Source organism: Podarcis filfolensis (genome assembly GCF_964270895.1).
Source record: "Podarcis filfolensis genome assembly, chromosome: 13".
Taxonomy (NCBI): domain Eukaryota; kingdom Metazoa; phylum Chordata; class Lepidosauria; order Squamata; family Lacertidae; genus Podarcis; species Podarcis filfolensis.
In genome coordinates this window covers 19,168,212-19,189,552 of record NC_139615.1, presented here as the reverse complement: position 1 = coordinate 19,189,552, position 21,341 = coordinate 19,168,212, and the positions used below count along the sequence as shown (strand labels likewise).

Below are 21,341 nucleotides of genomic sequence, written 5' to 3'. Positions count from 1 at the left end.
GTACCAGCTTAAAATGTTGGGAGAGGCCCCGCGCGGAGATAGAGGAACGGTCGCCTTGCAGAAAAGCAGAAAAGCTATGGATCAGCAGCACCTCCCCCCCCTCTTGTTACGCAAGACACCCTGGAGTGCCCGAGTAATCGGGTGCTGCTGGGCTGTATCGTGGGAACGAGCGGAATCCATTCCCAGGTCTGCAGGTGTTCGACTGAGCAGTTTCTCAAGAGACCTCTCTCTCTCCCCCCCCCCCGCCCCCAACTGATCTCCCAGCCCCGGGCGCGTCTGAGGTCTCGGGAGGAGGAGCAGCATCCCTTTGCCTCCGCCAGCAAAGAGGCACCTCCGCGCCGCTGTCTGTTTGACCTGCTGGGTCTGCAGTTGCTCCGCTCCCTAAGCCCTTCCCAGCTTCCTCCTGCCTCTGCTTAGTTAAGTACTTTTGAAAGATTAATGACGGAGCTGTTTGCCTGCTTTCCTCTTGGGACGCGCCCGGGACTTGCAGGGAACTCGCTCGCTCGCACACGCTCTCCCGTTGCTCGCTCCGCTTTCTCCAGAGAGAGACGCAAAGCCCTCGTTCGTATTTATTGTGTCATTATTATTTTTTTCCTGCAGACGTCCGTCCGTCCTCATTAGAGTGTATTTCTCTTCCCAGCCCTAAAAATAAGAACGGGTCGATACATTTGTCCTCCTCCTCCTCTCTCTTTTCCTAGTTTCTGTTCTTTCTTTTATTCTTTTTCTTTCGTGCATTCTTTCTCTCCCTCTCTTCTGCCCAGACCTTCCTCCTCTCGACCTCTGCTTTCCTCCCAATAAAGCTCTCTGTCCGCGCACTCTTTATCTGTCCGCCTATCCATCCCCCACACCTCTCTAATCTCTTATCTAGATCCCCCCCCCTCTCTCACACACACTCGCTCGCTCGCTCACACTCACACACGCGTAGATTGAGTCCCTTAATCCCGCGCCGGAGTCCTGCGCTCTCCGCGCGCGTCGCTGTCCGCGGTGCTGAAATCCCCTCTCCGGGCGCCGCCCAGTTCTCTGGGACGCTCAAAGTTCTCCGCCGGCCCGGAGCAGCGCCGCGCCTTCCCTCGCAGACCCTCTCGGGCCCGGGAGCGAGAGGCGGACCCGAGCCAGGCTGGTGGAAATCTTGCCTGCGGAGAGGGAGGAGTTGTCTAGGTGTGCGTGTGAAAGAGAGAGAGAGAGATCAGATGCCTCTGCAGCGTCCCACGCAGGGCACGGGCATTAGTGCATGTGGGCAAACGCTGCCCCAATGACGCTTCAAGCCCGTGTCGGTGGCGGAACGGGCACGGGGCCAGGCAGGCAGAGCCGGTGATGGTTGCATCCCCACGCACCGTTCCTCAAGTTGAGATCGTGGTGCCATAAGAGAGAGGGGGGGGTAAAAGAAAAGGATTTGCGCTGCAGGAAGAGGGAGGAAGAGGAAGAGGGGGAAAGAAGAAAGAGAGAGAGAAGGAAGGAAGGAGAAGAGAGGACAGAGAACGAGAGAAGGAAAGAAGAAAGGGGAAACGGACAAATAGAGAGATCCTATTATCTATCCATCGACCGCACCAGCAGTGACCTCGCGCCCTCCCCAAAGAAGCCTCCGCGATGTTTTGGTGGAGTCTTTAATTTATTTTTAACCTCCGTGTCGCCAAAGGTGATACTGGGACATAGCCCGGGGAACCCTGCCTCTTTCTCTTAGCAGAAGAAGCCAGAAGCCATGGAGATTCGGACAGAAGAATTAAGGAAGTTCGCTGGGAGGACCTTAGGGCAGTTAAACAGGTAAGGTTTGCAGTGTGTGTGTGTGTCTGTGAACAAGATTTTCAACGTTGGAAGGAAGTTTAATGCAATGTTGGGAAGACGAAAGCTCCAGTTTAGCTTTAACCACAAACAATATTCTGTGTATGTCTACTTCATGAGCTTATTAATAAATGTCCTTGGGGTGTGTGTGTGGAGTGCCAGTGGTTCAGATCTGAAGTGGGAACTCCTTGTACACTCATATGCAGCCCCATATGCAGACCCAGATGCTGTGGGCTCACATCCCTGTGCGCACGTACGCTCACAAGTGTGCCCTTGCATTTGCACTAACGCAGCCTATTGCTGTGTGCTCCCTGTGCTCGCTCCCCCTGTGCTCCCTCTCTGTCACCACGGCTCCCTCGTCCCAGCAATATGATCTAGTGCAAATTCTCTTGTTCACGGTCAGGATAGGAAGTGCGGCATAATGGCTAAAGCCCGTGGAGAGGCTTAGGCTTCAAACCCACACTCAGCCAGGAGGCTTGCTGGGTAACCTCAGGCTAATGGCCACCTCTCAGGTCAAACCTACTTTGCAGGACTGTTGTGCGGATAACATGGGGGGGTGAAGAGAATATGTCACATACAGTCTTGAGGCTCACACCCTATTGTCACAGGCCCACTTTCCAGCTGCATACACACCGTATGTTTAAAGTGCAGTTCTCTCTCTCCCCCTCCCCATAAATCCTGGGAGCTGTAGCATGTTAAGGGTCCTAGGAATTGTAGCTCCACAAGGAGTAAACTTCAGGATTCTTTGGGTGGGGCAAGTGTGTTTTAAGTGTGCTTTGAATGTATGGTGTGTGCTCAGCCTTATTATCTTTTCTGACACTCTTCCACAAGCTCTCTCCCTCAACATACCTCTTCCTTTTCCTCGCAACTTTTGTCCTGCACGTACATCATCTCCACCGCAGCCCTAGTCACCCCTCCCTCTCCACCAATCCACCTTCCATCCAGTTTATTTTTAAAACTCTCTTCCCTTGCTTTTAGCCAGATGGAGTCTCTCTCTCTCTCTCTCTCTCTCTCTCTCTCTCTCTCTCTCTCTGCTGCAAACCTGGGCATTTGGGTGTCTTTTGCATCATCCTGTTCTGCTTGTTTGCTTGAACCACATGTGCAAAACAAATTTTTGTTGTTATTGCTTTGGCCTTACCAATTGCATTAAAAAAACCACCCTCTCTCCTCCCTCTCTGGCACTTTTGGCTTTACCATGTCACCACTTAACACTTAACTCTTACTAACCATTGCGTGTTGGGTCATCAGGAAAGCAGGGACTGGTGGGGGGGGTGGAGAAAGAGGTGAATGCAATAAAAGCAAGAGGAGGGAAACAATTTTCTATTTTTAACCTTCATCCATTCATCTGCCCACCCCACTCCCCCCCGTGCGGTAATCTCCCCCGCCAACCCCACAACGCACACAACTCCCCAATGTATCTAGGTTTATTTATTTATTTTGCCGGGCTGAATGCTCTGTGTTCTTTTTCCCCTTGATTAAATTTGATCTCTCCTCCACCAGCACAGGGGAAATAATAGAGAGGAGAGGAGAGGAGCCCCTGAATGGGCTTAAAAACAGTCAGATAGGAGGTGGGCGGGAGAGAGCAGTGGTGATTATGAATGTATCAAACCCATATTATCTCCTTAAGCCTACCGGGGGTTGAGTTCGGAGAGGTTGCCAGTTTCTCTAGGGTGGGGAAATGGAGCTGGTGGAAAGGAGAGCAAGCGAGGAATCCTTCAGGAGTTGAGCAAGATGAGTTGTGGATCCTCAAGGCTTGGGGCAACCAGACCCACCATAGCTCAACACAACCCTAAATTAGGGATCAGTAGGGTCTAGATACTTGGCACAGGCCCAACTGAAGAAGCAAACTTTTCAACCAGGAAGGGGCAATGGGGCTTGCGATTTCACCAACCCTCCTCCTCCTCCTCCCAGGTTTCTGTCAAACCAAAGCTCTCCAGGGCTCAGAGAGGTCACGCAAGGTCCTGATTGATGCAGCTAGAGGATGGTTGCTTTCTTAAAAAAAAAAAAAAGTTAAGCCAAGCAGGGAAAATAATAATAAATTAAAATTCCCAACCCACCTTGGAGAGGGGAGCGAAGGTTGGCGGCCATAGCAAAATTGCTTTACATAACTGGCATGAGTTCCAGTTCGAAATATGCACCGTCATAGCAGAACTTCATAAAATATTCACCAGAGTTATAAGTGGCTACGCGGAGATCTCTCTTGCCTCTCTCTCCCTATATATAAATATATTTACTCACATATATTCCGTGGCTCTTGACGTGTTTGGCTGAGATGGATAACTGTGCAGATGCAATGGAACGTCCTTCCCCCAAATGTGGATGCCTGGGGACATCAGAAGCATTTATAAAGCATGTTTCTAATAGGGAAATTCTATAACTAGGGCTGCCATATTTTTTAGGAAAACCCCAAAGTTGTTCAATTGACTTGCCTAAGATCCAAAGGTTTCTAGACCTTATGGCAGCAGAGATGAATTTGGAATCAGCCTTAATTATGCAAAATATATTCTAAAGGGTTTATTTTTCACAATCCATTTGGGTGGCAAAATCTGGCTTTTCATCCTGCAGAATTCAGATTGCATTTGGATGTTTTTAAGGGCTGGGTAGATCCCTGCACATCAGGGATGTGAAACTCTTTTTTGCTTGAGGGCCACATTCCCTTCTGGGCAACCTTCCAAGGGCCATATGGATGGGAGGGGCCAGAGGCAGATGTGGGTGGAGCCACACATGCAAATATTGCCTTTGCGCAGTAGGCCAGTTTCTACACACACTCACGTGACCCCGCCTGCCCTCCGTCTTGACAAGCAAGAGGCATGATCAGAGTTCAGGGGCACATTCCAACCAGGCAAAAAACTCTTGGGGTGTGATGCTTGGCCAGCGAGACAGTAAGGACTCGAGAGAATCCAGAGAGCCAGATAGAAAAGCCAGGAGGGCCACATTTGGCCCCCGGCTATGAGGTTCTCCACCCACACTGTATATAATCCCTTTATAAAATGTCTGTTACAAAGGCAGGGTCTAGGATGGGGGTCACAAGGTCTCACTGCAATGGTACTTCCAGGCTGAGGGTCTTTAGACCTGCCCATTCCTTGTTCTCCTACTGACAGCTAAAACCACTTTCCATGTCTCATCAAGTACTGCCATCTTCCGCCGTGCCAATTTCCCCTCACTTTTTCGCAGGGCAAAGAGTGGGAATTCTGCATTTAAATCCCTGGTGTAGAAGTGTCCTTAGTCAGAAACAGCTACCCACAGAATTAGGCTGGATGTTTTGTGGTCCTCTAAGCAGACTGATTTACATAGAATTGAGCCCGGTGCAGAATTAAGCCAAACATTATCATAACTTTCAACTCAAATTTGTACTGATGGAAGGGGAGGAGGGCAATTAGCTCTCCCTCCATCAATTTAAGGGTGGGGTTAGGTGGGTTTTTATTTCATTTGTTTAAGAAAATTCTATACTACTTGATTGTAAAAAAGAAACAACCCTCCAGATGATTTACAGCAATAGAAAATAAAACATTGAAAGCTGTTGTTAAAACAAGTATTAAAATATTTCAAAAGGTGATGAAAATCAACAGTAGCTTTAAAAAGAAGAAAACAGTTCAGCATTCTACAGACTTGCCCAAACAAAATTGTTTTTAAGCAGCTGCTGAAAAGAGCACAGTGAAGTCACCAGCCCAATGTCAATAGTGAGTTCCAAAGTGTAAGCCAAATGTCAACAGTGAGTTCCAAAGTGTAGTGGTGCCACACAAAATGTTCAGTTTCTTACAGGCATGAAGCAAGTATTAAGTAGCACTTATAGCAGTGCCAGTTCTGCAGATCAATGTGGTTTAGTGGGCCTGGTATGGGGTTGAGGTGATCCTGCAAGTAAACTGGTCCCAAAGTTGGGTGGAAATTTGTCACCATTGCCTTGTGGTTCCCCTTCCAAAATTTCTACGTTACTTGAGGGTGTAGGGTCAGCTTAAGGGGAGCTCCTTTTTCGAGGGGCGGATTGGAACCTTCCACTGGTGACCATCATTAGTTCCTGGAAGCTCCCATCAGTGTCATTACAGAACATCATTCTGGGGACTTTGGGTGGGTGTTTAGGAAGTGACATCTGCCAATGGCCAGCAGCTGTTTGGAGAATCTCTGGCTTTGGCTGTGACTTCCACCTCATCCTGCCAAATTGTCCCAAGCCCCCTTCACTTTGCAGCCTGCAACTTGGGAGGCAGGTCTTTTGAGGACCAAGCCTATGAATGCTCACTTGAGTCAGAAGTCAGTCCAAAAGGATGAGCTTCAGGTAGCACATTCCAAGATGAGCCTCAGTACTCTACGGGTGGTGGCAGCTCACTGCAGAAGGATGGCTTAGGAACACATGACATTGTCAACCCTGGGAGTCTTTGAGAAATGGCCAGGCTAATATTTCAGCTGGATTACTTTAGATGGGTTTGATTCATAAATCAGGAGGAGGAGCTGGATCAGAGGTGGCCAATGAGCTACATGTGCCCCCAAAGCAACTTTATTTCACACACACACACACACACACTGCCCCTGGTAGCTCTACTAAATTTTAATCTAGGTGTGACGTCGGGTGATCTGCATTTCATCAGGGAGATGCAATGAGGCTGTCTGTGTGTTTCATGCAAGTTTTATTGCATTGCTCTCTCGTGGCCTCTCAAAGGGAACTTTCAGGAAGCACATTCATTCTTCAGCACTGTTCCTTTCGTTAATGATGACCTCATAATAACCAGGAATATGTGTCCTCTATATGCTGGTGCCTCAAGGACCTTCTCCCTTGCACCCCGGAACCTGGGATTGGGATTTGGGGGCTATCTCCCAAGGCCCACACCCCGGCAGGGTCTCCCCAGCTCCTCTCCGTGGCCCTGATCCTTTTGCCTGCTGTAGCTGCCTACTCACTTGCAAGCAGGGGCACGAGTGAGGCGAAAGCGTAGCAGTCTGCCTTTGCTTGCCTTCCCTGCTCCTTGTGGACAATGACGCCAATTGGGCTTACGGGAGAATAAATCAAGCAGGCAGAGCTGATGGTGGCAAGGAGGTGGGTTCATTTAGGAAAGCGGGGAGCCCAAGCCCACCACACAGCTCTGAAGCAGACAGTGTGATCCTGCCTGCTTTAGGGGAAACAGATGGATTCTCCTCTAAAACATGCATTTTGGGGTACTGATGTGCATCTTCGAGCCAAGAATCAGATGAATTCAAGAGGGAGGGGATAAACGCATTCTGACTGGGGTGGTAGAGTTTGCATTTAAAGGTGGACTTAATGGTTCTGCGCTTTCCAAAACAATACCAAAACAGAAATGCAGCCTGCCTTCAAAATTTCCTCTTAAAAAAAAAAATGCTATGCAGTTCTCCAGCCAAGAATTATGTTTTTCAAAAATGCATATACTAGGGGAAAGTCTGTATAAAAATGCACATATTAGTGAAAATAACTTTCAAAACACTTTGCAAAATGTGTTTATTGGGGGGAGAGAGATTCTTACAACAATGTGCATATTAGGAAAAATTATGCCAAAAACGATCATTAATTTTCATAAGGACTGATTAAACACACACAAAAACAGAAATGTGCAGAACTGGATTTAGGACTGTGGAGGAAAAGAGAGAAACTGAAATGCACCGATTTGCCCATCCCTGATTCTTATCAAAGTCACTAGTCTGGGAAGTGCAGTTCAGGTGTGTTCTCTTTAAAAAATGCAGACTCAGAGAAATCCCTGCTGGGCAGATGGACTTTTGGTGTGAGTGACCCAGTCAAGCACAATTCCTGTGTTCAGGTTCAAGACACCCTCATCCTGACTAACAGCAAATCATTTCCCAAAGCTAACAAGGCAGCAAGACAAATTTTGCGTGTGAAACGGGTGCCCCTAGACAGTCTTTGAAAGCCAAGGCTGGGGGGTGAGGTGGAGAAAGGGACGGATTCAAAAGCCTTAAGGTTGTTACAACAGTTTTCGTGTGCATTTTCTGCTAACCTGATCCTCAGTGCACACAGTGGCAGAGGGGGAAAGGGGGACTTTTTCCTTAACTGGGTGCGTATTTTTGTCACCAATCTGGAATGACGAGGCAATGCAGAGTTTGATGTTTAATTCTAATTTCTTTTGTGCAAAAGGATGAGCTCCCCACACTCTTCCCATGAACTTTGTCCGTATAAACTCAAACTCCTGAGTCTCCATCAGCTATAACATCACCTAAGCCTTTCCATTTCCTTACCCATTTGTTCATGAGGCAAGAGCGTTGGCCTGTGGCAGAGAGGTCCAAGTTCAAATCCTCGCTCAGCGCTGATTCTTAATGGGTTAATGCTCGGCCTAGTCTTTCTCTCAGCCCATCCTGTCGCCCAGGGCTGTGGCGAGGATAAAATGCTTAGAGGGGTCTTTGTATGCTACTCAGATCTCCTTGGAGGAAATAAATGAAATTAAAAATAATAAATCTGTTCTCCTGCGGCTCCCTTTACTCTCTCTTCACATATCTTCCCTAATCATAGCTTGATTCCAAGGCAGAGTCAGAAGCCATTGCTGGTTTTGGAGGCAAAAATGGTGAGTGGTAACCATGGTTTGCCAGATTTGGATGTCCCAGTAAACTATGGTTCCCATGACCCAATAAGTGCAGGAAGAAACTGAAGCCTGTCTCCTACCCCTCCACTCAAATCTTTAGCACTTTCCAGATATCTATCCCATTGTTTATTTCTGCACCATCATTGCTACACATCAAGGCCTGATTAAGACATGCATCTATATATATATATATATATATATATATATATATATAATAAGGGACGCGGGTGGCGCTGTGGTCTAAACCACAGAGCCTAGGGCTTGCCAATTGGAAGGTCGGCAGTTCAGTCCCAGCTCCTGCCCACCTAGCAGTTCGAAAGCATGTCAAGTGCAAGTAGATAAATAGATACCGCTCCGGCGGGAAGATAAACGGTGTTTCCGTGAGCTGCTCTGGTTCACCAGAAGCGGCTTAGTCATGCTGGCCACATGACCGGAAGCTGTCTGTGGACAAACGCCAGCTCCCCCAGCCTATAGAGCGAGGTGAGCACGCAGCCCCAGAGTCGTCTGCAATTGGACCTAACGGTCAGAGGTACCTTTACCTTTCTATATATAATAAGATGACTGCTGTCATCACAGATGACTTGCATGTGTGAATAGGCAGTCACAGATCTAGCCGCAGCAACAGAAGTAACACATCACCACACACACATAGGAGTTAGTTCACACATTCACCTGCCAGTCATAAAATGCAGATAAATCAAGTGATGTCCTTGCATTTAAGAACCTGGTGCTAATACATCACTATCTGTCAGTTTGTTATCCATACGCATACATACATCATCCACCCACTTTGTCTCTTTATAACTCCCATTACAACTAAGCACCCATCCATCTGTGGCTATCCTCTTTCTGCCCACTGTCTCCTTTTCCTTCCCATTCTCTCCTTCTAACTTTTGCTGCTACCACCTACTTCTGAAATTCACAGCAGACTATGATACATACACAGACACATATATCTATAAAGTCCCCTAACTGGAGAAAATAAGCAATGCATAGGCTCAGTTCAAACGTAAAAAATCTTGGTCCAATAAACCATGGCTTATAGGGCAAAGATTGAGCAATGTACCCATATCCTCCCTCCTCCTTTCATGCAGCCAGTTTCAGTGCTTATATCCTGTTTTGTTAAACCACAATTTCCCATGACACCTGAATGAGGAAAGGGTGGTTTTGATGGCTCCCAACAAAACGGGCTATGAAATCAGGACCTAATTCTGCTGTTGATTTCAGCAGCACTGCACTGTGTGACTAACTCTCTCTCCACTGAAGCCAAGGTGTTAAAACCTTTCCTTTTCTCTTCCCCTTTTCCTGGCATTCATTCTTGTCTTACATGCCTTTCATCCTGGTATTGTGGGTCACTTAGGCCAGACTTTTCCCAAAGGTCCTTCTTCCACTCTTACCGTTCCCCAGACCAACACCTTTCCCAATCTAGTGCAAAAGGGTAATATCAACCCTACATCAATCAGTACCAGCGGCCAAAGAACTCTGGGAACTGCAGTTCTTGACATTTCCCCAGTCATCTGTCCATCTAGTTCACCCACCTGCCCATGCTACCTCCCAGTCTCGCCTTCCACCTTTCCAGCCCAGAGTTATGGCTCTGTCACAGTCAAAAATGGAGTTTCCAAGTTGACTCCAGCCAAATACATCTCGGCACCTTCAACGCTTGTAACAGAGGGAGAATCGAAGCTGTATCACTCATTTGCCGGCTCCCTTTTTCTCTGGAGCCGGCCGACGGCTGTAACATTTTGTGTGCGTTTGCAGAGAATAAGACAGCTGGCCCCAGAGCTAATCCTCCGCCTAGCATCCGGCATAAAATCTTTTCATAGATGCTGTTTGGCTTTCCCGCCCCCAATACTCTAACCCTTATATAATGTGACTGTCTCTGGATGTGTGTGTGTGTGTGTGTGTGTGTGTGTGTGTGAGAGAGAGAGAGAGAGAGAGAGAGAGAGAGAGAGTTTGTGCATTCAGTGGATAGAAGAAGTTCAGTTGCTAGTGCTGTACCTGAAAAACAAAACAGAATTAAAACACACACACACACACAGTGGGGAAATGTGTGGAAATTCACCCTGTCAGGTTCTCAGCTATGACTGAGACATTTTAGCATGTGGGAAAAGGCTGCACATTCTCAGATGTATAAGCCCACACAATTAGCCTTTGGCAGATGGACCTGTTACATGATTTAAGTTAAGTGGGGCCTAAATCAGCAGTTCTTGTTCTCAGGGCATCTTATTGTGATAATCACTTATCTAAGAAGGGAAAAAAGAATGAAAGAATGCTGCTTCCTTGTTTAATAATAAGTGATCCAAAGGGTTCCCTATTGGCAAACATGTGCTGCAATTATAAATGTGCTTACAAGGGAGTAAGTACCCTGCCTAGGACTTCCTTCTGAGTAGACATACAAAATATTGCACCGCCGAGCCTGTTTTGTGACCGTATTACTTGTCATGCAGCTGCCAAAGGAGCCTGGGAATTTGGGAAAACCACAGCTTAGGGGCTGTGCGTGGCCCTCCACTCCTTTACATGTGGCCCTTCAGATGCTGTGGGCCCAATCTTGCTACCTCTGAAGGCAGCCCTGTTCAGGGAAGTTTTTAATATGTGGCATTTTAGTGTATTTTTAATCTTTGTTGGAAGCCGCCCAGAGTGGCTGGGGAGACCCAGCCAGATGGGCATGGTACAAATAAATTATTATTATTATTATTATTATTATTATTATTATTATTATTACCTGGATGCACACACACCCCAGGGCACACATCACGTGTATGTAAGAAAGAGAGAAAGGGGGGTGGGAATGCTTCACCAAACAGGAGATGAGAAAAGAGGACAGATATTTGCATAGAATTTGCACATGTTTATTTACTTATGGAATTTATATACTTCTTAGATATCATATTCTATAAAAACTACAAAATCAAACTTCAGTTAAAATGCCTGCTGAAATAAAAAGGGGCTTTCAGTCGGTGTCAGAAGTTCAGCAGGAAAGGGGGCTTGCCTGACCTCATCTAGAAAGAAGTTCCATAAAATTGGGTCCACAATACTAAACTCATGACTCCTGGTGGATGCGAGCTTTGCATCCAAGCCACAGGGGGACCACTAACAGTGACTCTCCCCAAGACCTCAGTGATTGGACACAGATATAAGGGATCAGGTGGGCTGTCCTTTGTAAAGTAGGTCACATGGCCATTGCACCATCAATAAGCAAAACTAAGGTTGCATCATTCATTCATTCATTCATTCATTCAGCAAATACACCTGCTGCCAAGGAACTTGCAGTGGTTCGAAATGGGTAATGAAGGTTGTGTATACTTGTTGTTAAAACTGTTCATTCATTCATCGCTTGTACATTCACACTTTTTAATCTTATGATATCAAATAGATATTGTTATATTCATTAGACTGACTGCCAATCTGCCCTCCTCGCCCTGCTGAAGGAAACTTGAGGTACCACCATTGTCCTGATCTGTCTTACCTTCTGTCTCCTTACCTGAAGTTCCTAATTGGTCTTCAATGCCACCCCCCCCACCGCTTCTGCTCGCACTCCTTTCTGGCTGACCAAAGACCAGTTACTAGAGAGCAGCATTGGAAGAGTGCTGGGGCTCTTGTCTCCTGCTTACGGGCTTCAGTGGGGCATCTGATGAGCCACTGTGAGGAAAGCACAATGCTGGAATGGCTAGACCCATGGGCTTTTGTTATGTTCTTAGGACACTGGTGGCGCTGTGGTCTAAACCACTGAGCTTCTTGGGCTTGCCGATCAGAAGGTTGACAGTTTGAATCCCCACAACGGGGTGAGCTCCCGTTGCTCTGTCCCAGCTCCTGCCAACCTAGCAGTTCGAAAGCACGCCAGTGCAAGTAGATAAATAGGTACCGCTGTGGTGGGAAGGAAAACGGTGTTTCTGTGCGCTCTGGATTCCGTCACGGTGTTCTGTGGCACCAGAAGCAGTTTAGTCGTGCCGACCACATAACTCAGAAGGCTGTCTGTGGACAAATGCCGACTCCCTCGGCCTGAAAGTGAGATAAGCGCTGCAACCCCATAGTCGCCTTTGACTAGACTTAACCATCCAGGGGTCCTTTACCTTTTACCTATTATGTTCTTATGGCCACACACTTTCGAGCCCCTCTTTACGCACCCTTAATTGGCTAGAAACCTGCCCTAGCTTTAAAAAGCAATGGTGTTTAATTTCAGCTTGTGGAATAGACTCATGCCTGGATTGTGACAATTTAGTCCTGAAATTTACAGCGGGGTGGGATTGAGGAGACATTGCAGACATTAAGTGTTCCCAGCTAGCTGCTCAGATTATATTTTAGGTAGAAAAGCAAAGTAGAAATCCTAAGGAGGTAAGATTTTTGAGGCACCAGCTCAATATTCAAAGCATTTCCCCCCCTGGGTTTCCACCACTCAGTGATTTCAACCACCCAGTGATTTAAGAATAATTTTATTATTCACACCCCGCCCATCTGGCTGGGTTCCCCCTGGGCAGCTTACAGCATATATTGAAACATAATAAACATCAAATATTAAAAACTTCCCGATACAGGGCTGCCTTCAGATGTCTTCGCAGTTATGTAGTTCTTTATCTCCTTGACATCTGAAGGGAGGGCATCCCACAGGGAAGGCGCCCCTACAGGAATGATGCATTTGGGATTAAAGTAAGTCAGGAGCTGTGCACTGGTGGAGGAAAGGGGTTCAGTAGGTGCTGTCCGCCCTGGGTGTCATCCCTGAGGGGGGGTGACATCACCCCCTGCCTCCTTGGGACTCTTGCCGCTCGCCACAGGTGGCGCCACCTTGGGATGCTTACCCCGCCCCCATGGGCGGCTAGCCCCGTCCCCGGGTGCACAGCATGGGTGCCAGAGCATCTAGCTCCGCCTCTGGAGCTGTGTACGCTGATGAAAATTTCTGCAGAGCATCTTCCCTGTTACCGAGACCATAACAATAGCCTTACATAGCAAAGGGTAGAGGAGGAAAAAAGGCATCCTCATGCCTTTTGCTCTCGTGATCATGCCCACTTCCTGTTTCTCAGGGAGTGAAATTGACTAGGCCAGGCAGAGGGTGAAACTTATGATGATCCATCCATTCCATTCCACAAACCCTTCCATGGGGTTTTGGGGGTACGGGAAGTAGTGGAGAATGGAGATCAAGACGAGAATCAACCGGCTTCTGCCAGGCCACGCCTCCAGCAAGAAGACACTCTCCCCATATATTTCCCCCCATTATCTATAGTATGGCTCTCAAGTGTACTGGACCATTGTCAGGGGGAAGCACTTCTAAACTGCCCTAGTTTTGCTATCTCTGCAGAGCCTCAAAAGTTTATCATCTGTGCAGAGCCCGACTCTTGTCTTATTCCACTGCCTTTTAGGAAGTTGCCTTGCTCTGTGGTCTCTACGCTGCCTGGCAGTGGCTCTCCAAGTTTTTGGCCAGGAGATCTGTCCCAGCCCTAGCTGGAGATGCCAGGGATCAAATCTGGGACCTTCTGCACGCAAAGCAGACACTCTGCTACTGAGATGCAGCCCTCCCCTCCCCGCCAATGTCCCACCGTACGTCTTTTATACATGGGTGTGTCGTGGCTGCTTCCCAGTGCGCCTCTTAAGGCTCTTATCTCCACCCTTTCACCCAACCAGAGAGCCAAGCTCATAGCTCTAGTGTGGGCATTTTAATATTATTAGCACACCACATTCCTAAAGATACACATGCACAAGAAAAAGCAAAATTGTTATCCTATTGCCATCTGTTGATGCCTAACAGTAGATTTTAAGGCTTCTTTTGTTTCTCGCTGTTCGTGAGTTCTCATCTTAATTGACATGCAGCTGGCTGCTTGCCAAGCTTATCTCGCTTATTTCAATTAACTTGCAGAGAATCTCTTGAAAGAACAGTGGATTTGTGCGGTAGCAGCTCAGCTCTCGCTAGCCTTGTCCACCCTAATCGGAGGTGCTCTAATATGGCCTAGCAGCTCAGTTCCAGTCAAAGCTTATCTAAATTTGCAAAGGAGCGCTTTTCAAAGTTTGGTGTTAGGATCCAGTAGCTCCACTCTGGCCATTATTATTGCAGTTATCCTGGTGGCCTCACAGAGGAGAATTTTCAAAGAGCTTTGGTTTGCTACAGCACCTCAGCTTTTGCAAAGTTCATCTTGATTTTATTCTGTGAATCGCCCTGAGATTTTTTTGATGAAGGGTGGTATACAAATTTAATTCATAAATAAACTGCCAATAACATCAGCTAAGATGTTTCAAGAAAGAAAGAGACTCTACCTAGATAAGTATGCTGCAATGAAAGCAAGGTAGGAAGTAGACTGTAAGGAGGCGAAACTGTAAGGAGATTGATTGAATCAAACGTTAATTGTATTGCGTGCAGAGATATCAAAAAGCTTGCCTCCCTCCCTCCACCTGGGTGAAATGGTACAGGCCAGATATAACTGTCAGAATTCCACCTTAGCAAGTAACACAACTGTCAGGGACTCTGGGCTATAACGTAACTCAGGGGTAGTCCACAGGGTTCCCTTTCTGATCATGAGGGACTACAACTCCCAGAATCCCCTGCGAGAATGGCCAATAGTCAGCGATGGTGGAAGCTGTACTCCAACAACATCTGGAGGGAACCATGGATTCTGAGGCTATGAATGCCCAGGCTTCGGAGTCCTGTTTAGGAACAGAAGGGAATAGGGATGTAGAATAACAGATACTGTGATTGGCAGGTGATAAGAAGAAGCCTCTGGATTGGCTGGGCCTTCTATAAATTCTTGTAGCCTATCCCTCTTTGCTTTTAAAGCCATCTAAGCTAATTCCCACAGCTATATCACACAGCTGCAAGTCAGCCATGTGTTGTGTGAGAAGTATATTTAGTATGTTCGCCAGTTTCACAGAGTGATCCTATGATGGGAAGGAGGGAAGAAAAAGCTTTATCCACTTTCACTATACCATGGATGGGGAACCCATGGCCCTCTGGGTGTTCTTGGACTACAATTCCCATCAGCTTTAGGCAGTATGGCCAATGGTCAGGGATGATGGGAGTTGTAGTCCATCAATGTCCAGAGGGTCACTGCAGTGTTCTTATAGAAGGTTCCTGGTCTTCTGAATCCCCTGCGTGTGTTTGCGTCTCTCTCTGTGCGACTGTTCAAATCAGGGTTCAAATCAAATTTTGCAAATTATCTAGAATTTGATGCAATAACAGAGTTCAAATTAATCTGTCACCGTTTCAAAACACATCATATTTTGTTTTGGATATCCACATTTGCAGGAGACAGAAAAAGGCAAGAATCTTTCCTCTTGCTGTTAAGTTGTAAAGCAATGAAACCTCAGTATTGTGCCAAATTCACAGGCCCCAGAGTCTTTCTGACATTTGTTTCAGCACATCACTTTGTCAATCCATCCATTGAAAGCAGTGAGCTGTTATTTAGAGACACAGATGCCAACGTTAGGCAGTTAAGGTCCTTTCACGCGAGTGTATGTTGTGGGATTGGTGCTATTCGTATATGCAGGTCTGTATATGCAGGCCTCAAAATGCCAACCTGTATTTTCCCTCCCACTGAAGTTGGAAAACACAATAAGTTCAAAAGAACAATGATGCGGTTGCCAAATTCACAATATCTGAGTGGTCCATTTGAAGCACAGCAGAAGGTCAGAAGACCTCTGCTGGGTCAGGCCAAAGGCCCATCTAGTCCAGCATCCTGTACTCACAGTAGCCAACCCAGATCTCTCTTTGGAAGACCACGAACAGAACCTCAGCGCAAGATTACTCTCCCCGCCTGTGATTCCCATCAACTGGCATTGAGAGCCATACTGCCTTCAGAGGTATACTGCACTTTAGGCATGCTCAGAGGCTGTTCTTCCTTCTGGCTTTGACCAGGTCTATGTAGTAGAATAAAAACAGAAACCTATACATATGCCATTTTTAATGATAAATTAATTAATGGCTAAGCATTTCTCTTTCTGACTTGTTGGGCAGAGCTAGTCTCTCTTTCTCTTTTTTAAAATTTATTTATTTGGTTTTTCAGATTAAAATTTTACAGTCACATATCCAACATACAACATAAAAACAAGATTCCAAGGTATCTCTTAAACTTCCCCCCTCCCCTTTGTGGGTCCTACTGTTAATCATTTCCTCCTGCATCTTTTATTATAATCAAAATCTTTTACTTCTCCATTGTATGCAAAATTCACCATTAAAATACAAGTGATACTCCAATCCTACTAACGATTTTAACTGTCTACAATGGTCTTTAAGTTATAAATTTTCCCTGTTCCTTATTAAAATTTTGGTCTTCCTGATTTCTGATTCTTCCAGTCATTTTAGCCATTTCGGCATAATCCATCAACTTGGTCTGCCATTCTACTCTGGTAGGGACTTTATCTGCTTTCCAGAGCTAGTCTCATTTGACTGGCAGCTGACTCCTTGGCAAGCTTGATCTTCAATTCTAAGCTTGAATTCTTACAAGGAGATGTAGCCAGTGTCACTACTGCTCCTTTGGTGTCATCACTCAGTGTTTGCAAGCTTCTCCTCATCTACATGCATACATACCCCTTGCCAGATTAGACCAAAGCTCCAGCTTGTTCATGATTCTCTGTCCAACAGTGGCCAAGAGATACCCTTGGGATGTTTATAAGTAGGGCCCGGTGGATATGTTTCTTCTGTCACCACTGGCCCCAAGACACTCGTCCCCATGCCAGAAGAACCCAGGAGACCCAAATGCAAGGCAATGTTAAAAATAATTTTTTAAAAGAAGCAGCGAGAGGGGCGGGCAGAGAAAGCGCAAGCAAAGTTTTAATTACATGAAATATAGATGGAGGAGGAAGCACTGAGTGCTAGAGGGGCATGAATTATTCAAGATGGCCTGGAGCAGGTTTAAAAGGCATCCCGCGTGTGCATTCCTGCGGTCCCTGGACACCTTTGTTGCTCAGCATGACAGGAAAGGTTGCGAGACAAGGCACTTGCGTCTCCCAGCCAGCGCACCTTTGCTAGAAGCCATTACATCGCGATGCCTCGGACTCGCTCTGAACTGAAAACAATGGTTGCCTTTGGAGCAACGGATGCTCCGGCCAAAGGGTTAATGTATGTGACCTGAACACCCGGAATCTCCCAGAAGCTCAGCCATTGGCCGGTCCACTGAGACAACACACGGAACCCTCGGGCACATTCCAACTGCTCTGGGGAAAAGCTTTCCGTGACTGCATGTTGACCGGGTACACTGTTCCTGGGAGGAAAGGTTAGCTTGGCAGCTAAGGCTTCCTGTGGGATCATGGGAGTTTGAGTGTGATTTGCAGGAAGGTGGTAGGAAGGATGAGAGCTGGGAAGCATGGTGGAGAGATGGACCTCAGGGGAGCTAAGAGATTTAAGAAACCATTGTGTGGGGTCGTAGTTCTGTCCTGTCTATGCAGAAGGTCCTGGTTTCAGAGATGCCAGCAGGACATGTCAGGGAGCAGAGCTCAGGAAATGCCTTCCCCTGAAGATCTCAAGAGCAGGTGCAGTTGCTGACCAGCACAGATGGCTGCTTCACATGGTCCTATGACAGGAAGTCCAGAGAAGAGTTGCCACCTAGCTAAGGAACACAGGGAGCTGCCTCACACACCAGGGCAGACTATCTGTCGTCTGCTCCAGATGCGGGGAAATCTCGTTCAGCCTGAGGACCACGTTTCCTTCTGGGCAACCTTCCAGAGGCCACATGCCAGGGTGGGCAGCACCAGAGGCAGAAGTGGGCAGGGCAACGAATGTGGATTGGCAAAGGAGGCTCGTCTCAACACATGTTCACCAACACCCTGCTCTGTCCTCCATCCAAGCATGGAAGAAGCATGCATGTTCTGGGTTCAAAAACTAATTCCAACCAGGCAAAAGCCCATTGGCTGGGGAGATGAGATCGCCTGAGGGGGAGTGCAAAGACCAGACTGAAAATTATCCTAGGCCACAGTTGACCACTAGGCTGGAGGTTCCCCATCTCTGCCCTGTTCGTACTAGCAGTGGCTTTCCAGGAGCTCCACTAAGGGTCTTTGACACCCCCCTTGCCCCTTTAGCTGGAGATCCCAAGGGTTAAACATGGGACTTCTGCATGCCAAGTTTATTTGATTTACCTATATACCACCCTTCAACAGAAGATCTCAGGGTGGCTCACAGAATAAAATCTTATTCCATCAAGTATGGAATGAAGCCCATTGATTCTTGACCAGATTTGCCTGGTTAGCTAAACTAGACCGAAGGTTTTCAGTTTCTTGAGCGGTGTTCCTAAAGCCGCGCTTCTGCAGCAAGATGATTTGAAATGTCCAAAAGTCAAATTCAGAGCAAGCCGACAAGTTGGCCAACTAAAGAAGCGAAAACTCTGGGTGGGAATTCAAGGTAGTGCTAAGGAGACTGCAACCATTTCTGCTTGCCTGGCAGTAAGATCTCCCTTCTCCTCTTCCATCCCACACTGTTTTTTTTTTGGGGGGGGGGTCTCCTGTCCCCCTCATAGTGAATTTGGGGGAGGCATGGGGGGAAAGAAAGGGGAGAAAGGCTTGCTGCTCTAGCAGGAGTCCTTGCACTGGCGTAAAAAAAAAAGCATTAAAAATGCCTTGTAACCTGCTGTAAACTCAGGTTGAACTTGCGAATGTACACCTCTTTCAAGTTGCCAAGTTACAGAATATGTCCTGAGCCCTACCCGCTCAGACCAAAGGTGCACTTCTTCCAGCACCCAACTTTACACAGCAGCCAACGAGATGCTCGTGGGAAGCTCATAAGTGGGGCAGGAGGCGAAAAATCTACTCTGTTGTTGTGTCAGAGGTGTGCTGATTTCCAAGTGCGGAGGCTCCATGGCTAACAGCAACTCACAGAATCATAGAGTTGGAAGGGACCATGAGGGTCAACTCTAGGCCAACCCCCTGCAGATGCAGGAATCTTATGTCCAATGTGGGGCTGAAATCCAAAACCCTGAGATTGAGTCTCATGCTCTGCGGACAGAGGCGAGCCACTGTCGCCACAACCGAGACATCCCACCTATATATCTCCCCATTCTACATTGAGGCAGGACAATAGCAAGTAGGGGTCCCAAGTTAAAGGGTCGTCGGGAGGGAATAGAGGCAGGTCTGCTAGCTGGACATAAGGCTGCTGGCCACTGTGACTCTGTTCTGCCTCCAATGTCAAAGCCAGTATTTCTCTGAATGTCAGTTGCTGGGTGTCACAAGTGAGGACAGTTGCTGTTGCCCTCAGGTCCTGCTTGCAGGCTTTCCCTAGACACCTGGTTGGCCAGCTGCAAGAACTGGATGCTTGACAGGAATGAATAATAATAATAATAATAATAATAATAATTTATTATTTATACCCCGCCCATCTGGCTGGGCCTCCCCAGCCACTCTGGGCGGCTTCCATAAAAACCAAAAATACAATATGAACCTTTGCTCCAATCCATCAGGGTTCTTCTTGTGGCCATAGGGCCCATGCTGCATCCCTCTTGCTGAAGCTAAGCATGGCTGCATCTGGTCCAGTAGCTGTGTGTGTGGCATGGCAGGAACTGCTGCTTTCCTGGACAGGGATGGGGCAGGGGAGCAGCAAGGTGGGGCCATGCAGTCGCATTGATGTGTTGGGGGAGGCTCTGCGCTCCTTTGTGTCACCTGCCACTTGTGGGAATGTTCAGGGATGCGGGAGAGGATATATTGTCTGATTATAGCCTTTCCAACTTGTGTTAACAGGTTTACAATTTAGCAGAGTAACATTCCCCTTTTTAAACTCAGTGGATATGTTTGCTCAGGCTCGCTAAAGACTCTATAATAACTGTTCTGGTGTTTCCCCCTTATTCCCTCATAAAAGATAAGACACGACACAGACTTCTATAAAAGTATAAAAAGAGTTTACTCACATTCTGTTCACAATCGGATCCCAGAAGGCAGACTTAGCTTAGAAAAGTAACATACACTTGGAAACTATACCATAAGAAGACAGTCCCTTTGTCCTCTCTTGGCTAGAGAGCATCTTTGGCTAAGCAGATGTTGCTTCTTCGATGCATGTAGACAAAGAGAGAGAGATGGTTGCCCTGCCCTGTGCTTTTGTCGTTACCTGCACAGGTGAGGCCACACCCACCTCTAGTCACATGCAGAAGAAGTCTGTCCCAGCCCAGAAGGAAACAGGATGTTTACCTGCTGGCTGGACAAACATCCCTCCCCGTGTGTAAAAAATGTTCACTCTAGGAATGTTGTACTTGACTGCTCTTGTGTTTCACATCCCACACCACTAGCCTCACAACAACCCTGTGAGTGCCTTGCCTAAGCCCACCCTGTGGTCTCCATGGCTGAGCGTGGCTTCGTACCTGGGCCTCCCTGGTCCTAGCCCAGCACTCTCCACCACTCCAGCACACTGGGATAGTTAAGAAACATGTGGCTGGCAGAAATTCACGAGGTGTGGCTTTCTCCCCAGCATGGAGTTGGGCAAAGCTTAAACTTCTACATGGCAGCCCTCTCTCTCTAAAAAATACAACATGGAAAAAATGGACAGCTCTGTCATAGCAGCCTAAGGAAGCTATCGTATTCAGAGTGAGATTGCAAGTCCATCTAGCCCAATATTTTCTACACTGGCTGACAGCATCTCTCCAGGGTTTCAGGCAAGGAATCTTTTCCAGTCCTACCTGGAGATGGTGGGGATTGAACTGGTGACCTTCTGCATGCAATGCAGTTGCTCTGTCACTGAGCTATTGTCAGAACCCATATATATGCCCATCACCCCTTCTTTTTGCTGCCTTTCTCCGCCCTCATTGCCAGGTGTCGAATCTAAGGTTTGACTGCTTCTTGGAAGGGGATCCTTGCGGCTTTCAGACCCCCCCCCCTTTGAACTTCCCTGCTGTGCAGTGACCTTCCTGGTAGGGAATTAAACACAGGAGTTAATCCCCCCAACACAGGTTCAGGTTGCTGCTGCAGGCTACAAATCCCTGTCCCCTTATCTCCCAGAGGAGTGGAAAAGGCAAGTCACAAACAGTCTGAGCTTCAGATTTTCAATGGAAAACTTAACGAGTGGTTGGTCATTTTCTAACTCTATGGTCAGTGGCACCACCAGGATGGGACTTTGTGGCAGATGCCCAGGACTCCATGCAG

At 47.3% G+C, this 21,341-nt stretch overlaps 1 protein-coding gene across 1 annotated transcript in view; it reads left to right on the top strand.

Annotated features, from left to right (window-relative positions):
- The first annotated feature begins 891 nt into the window (after positions 1–891).
- Positions 892–21,341, top strand: part of SLC17A7 (solute carrier family 17 member 7) — a 57,980-nt gene continuing 37,530 nt past the window's right edge. Inside the window, exon 1 of the mRNA XM_083580268.1 lies at positions 892–1,761. Within this exon, the coding sequence (XP_083436394.1) occupies positions 1,700–1,761 (62 nt within the window). The 5' untranslated portion in view covers positions 892–1,699. The remainder of the gene's footprint in view (positions 1,762–21,341) is intronic.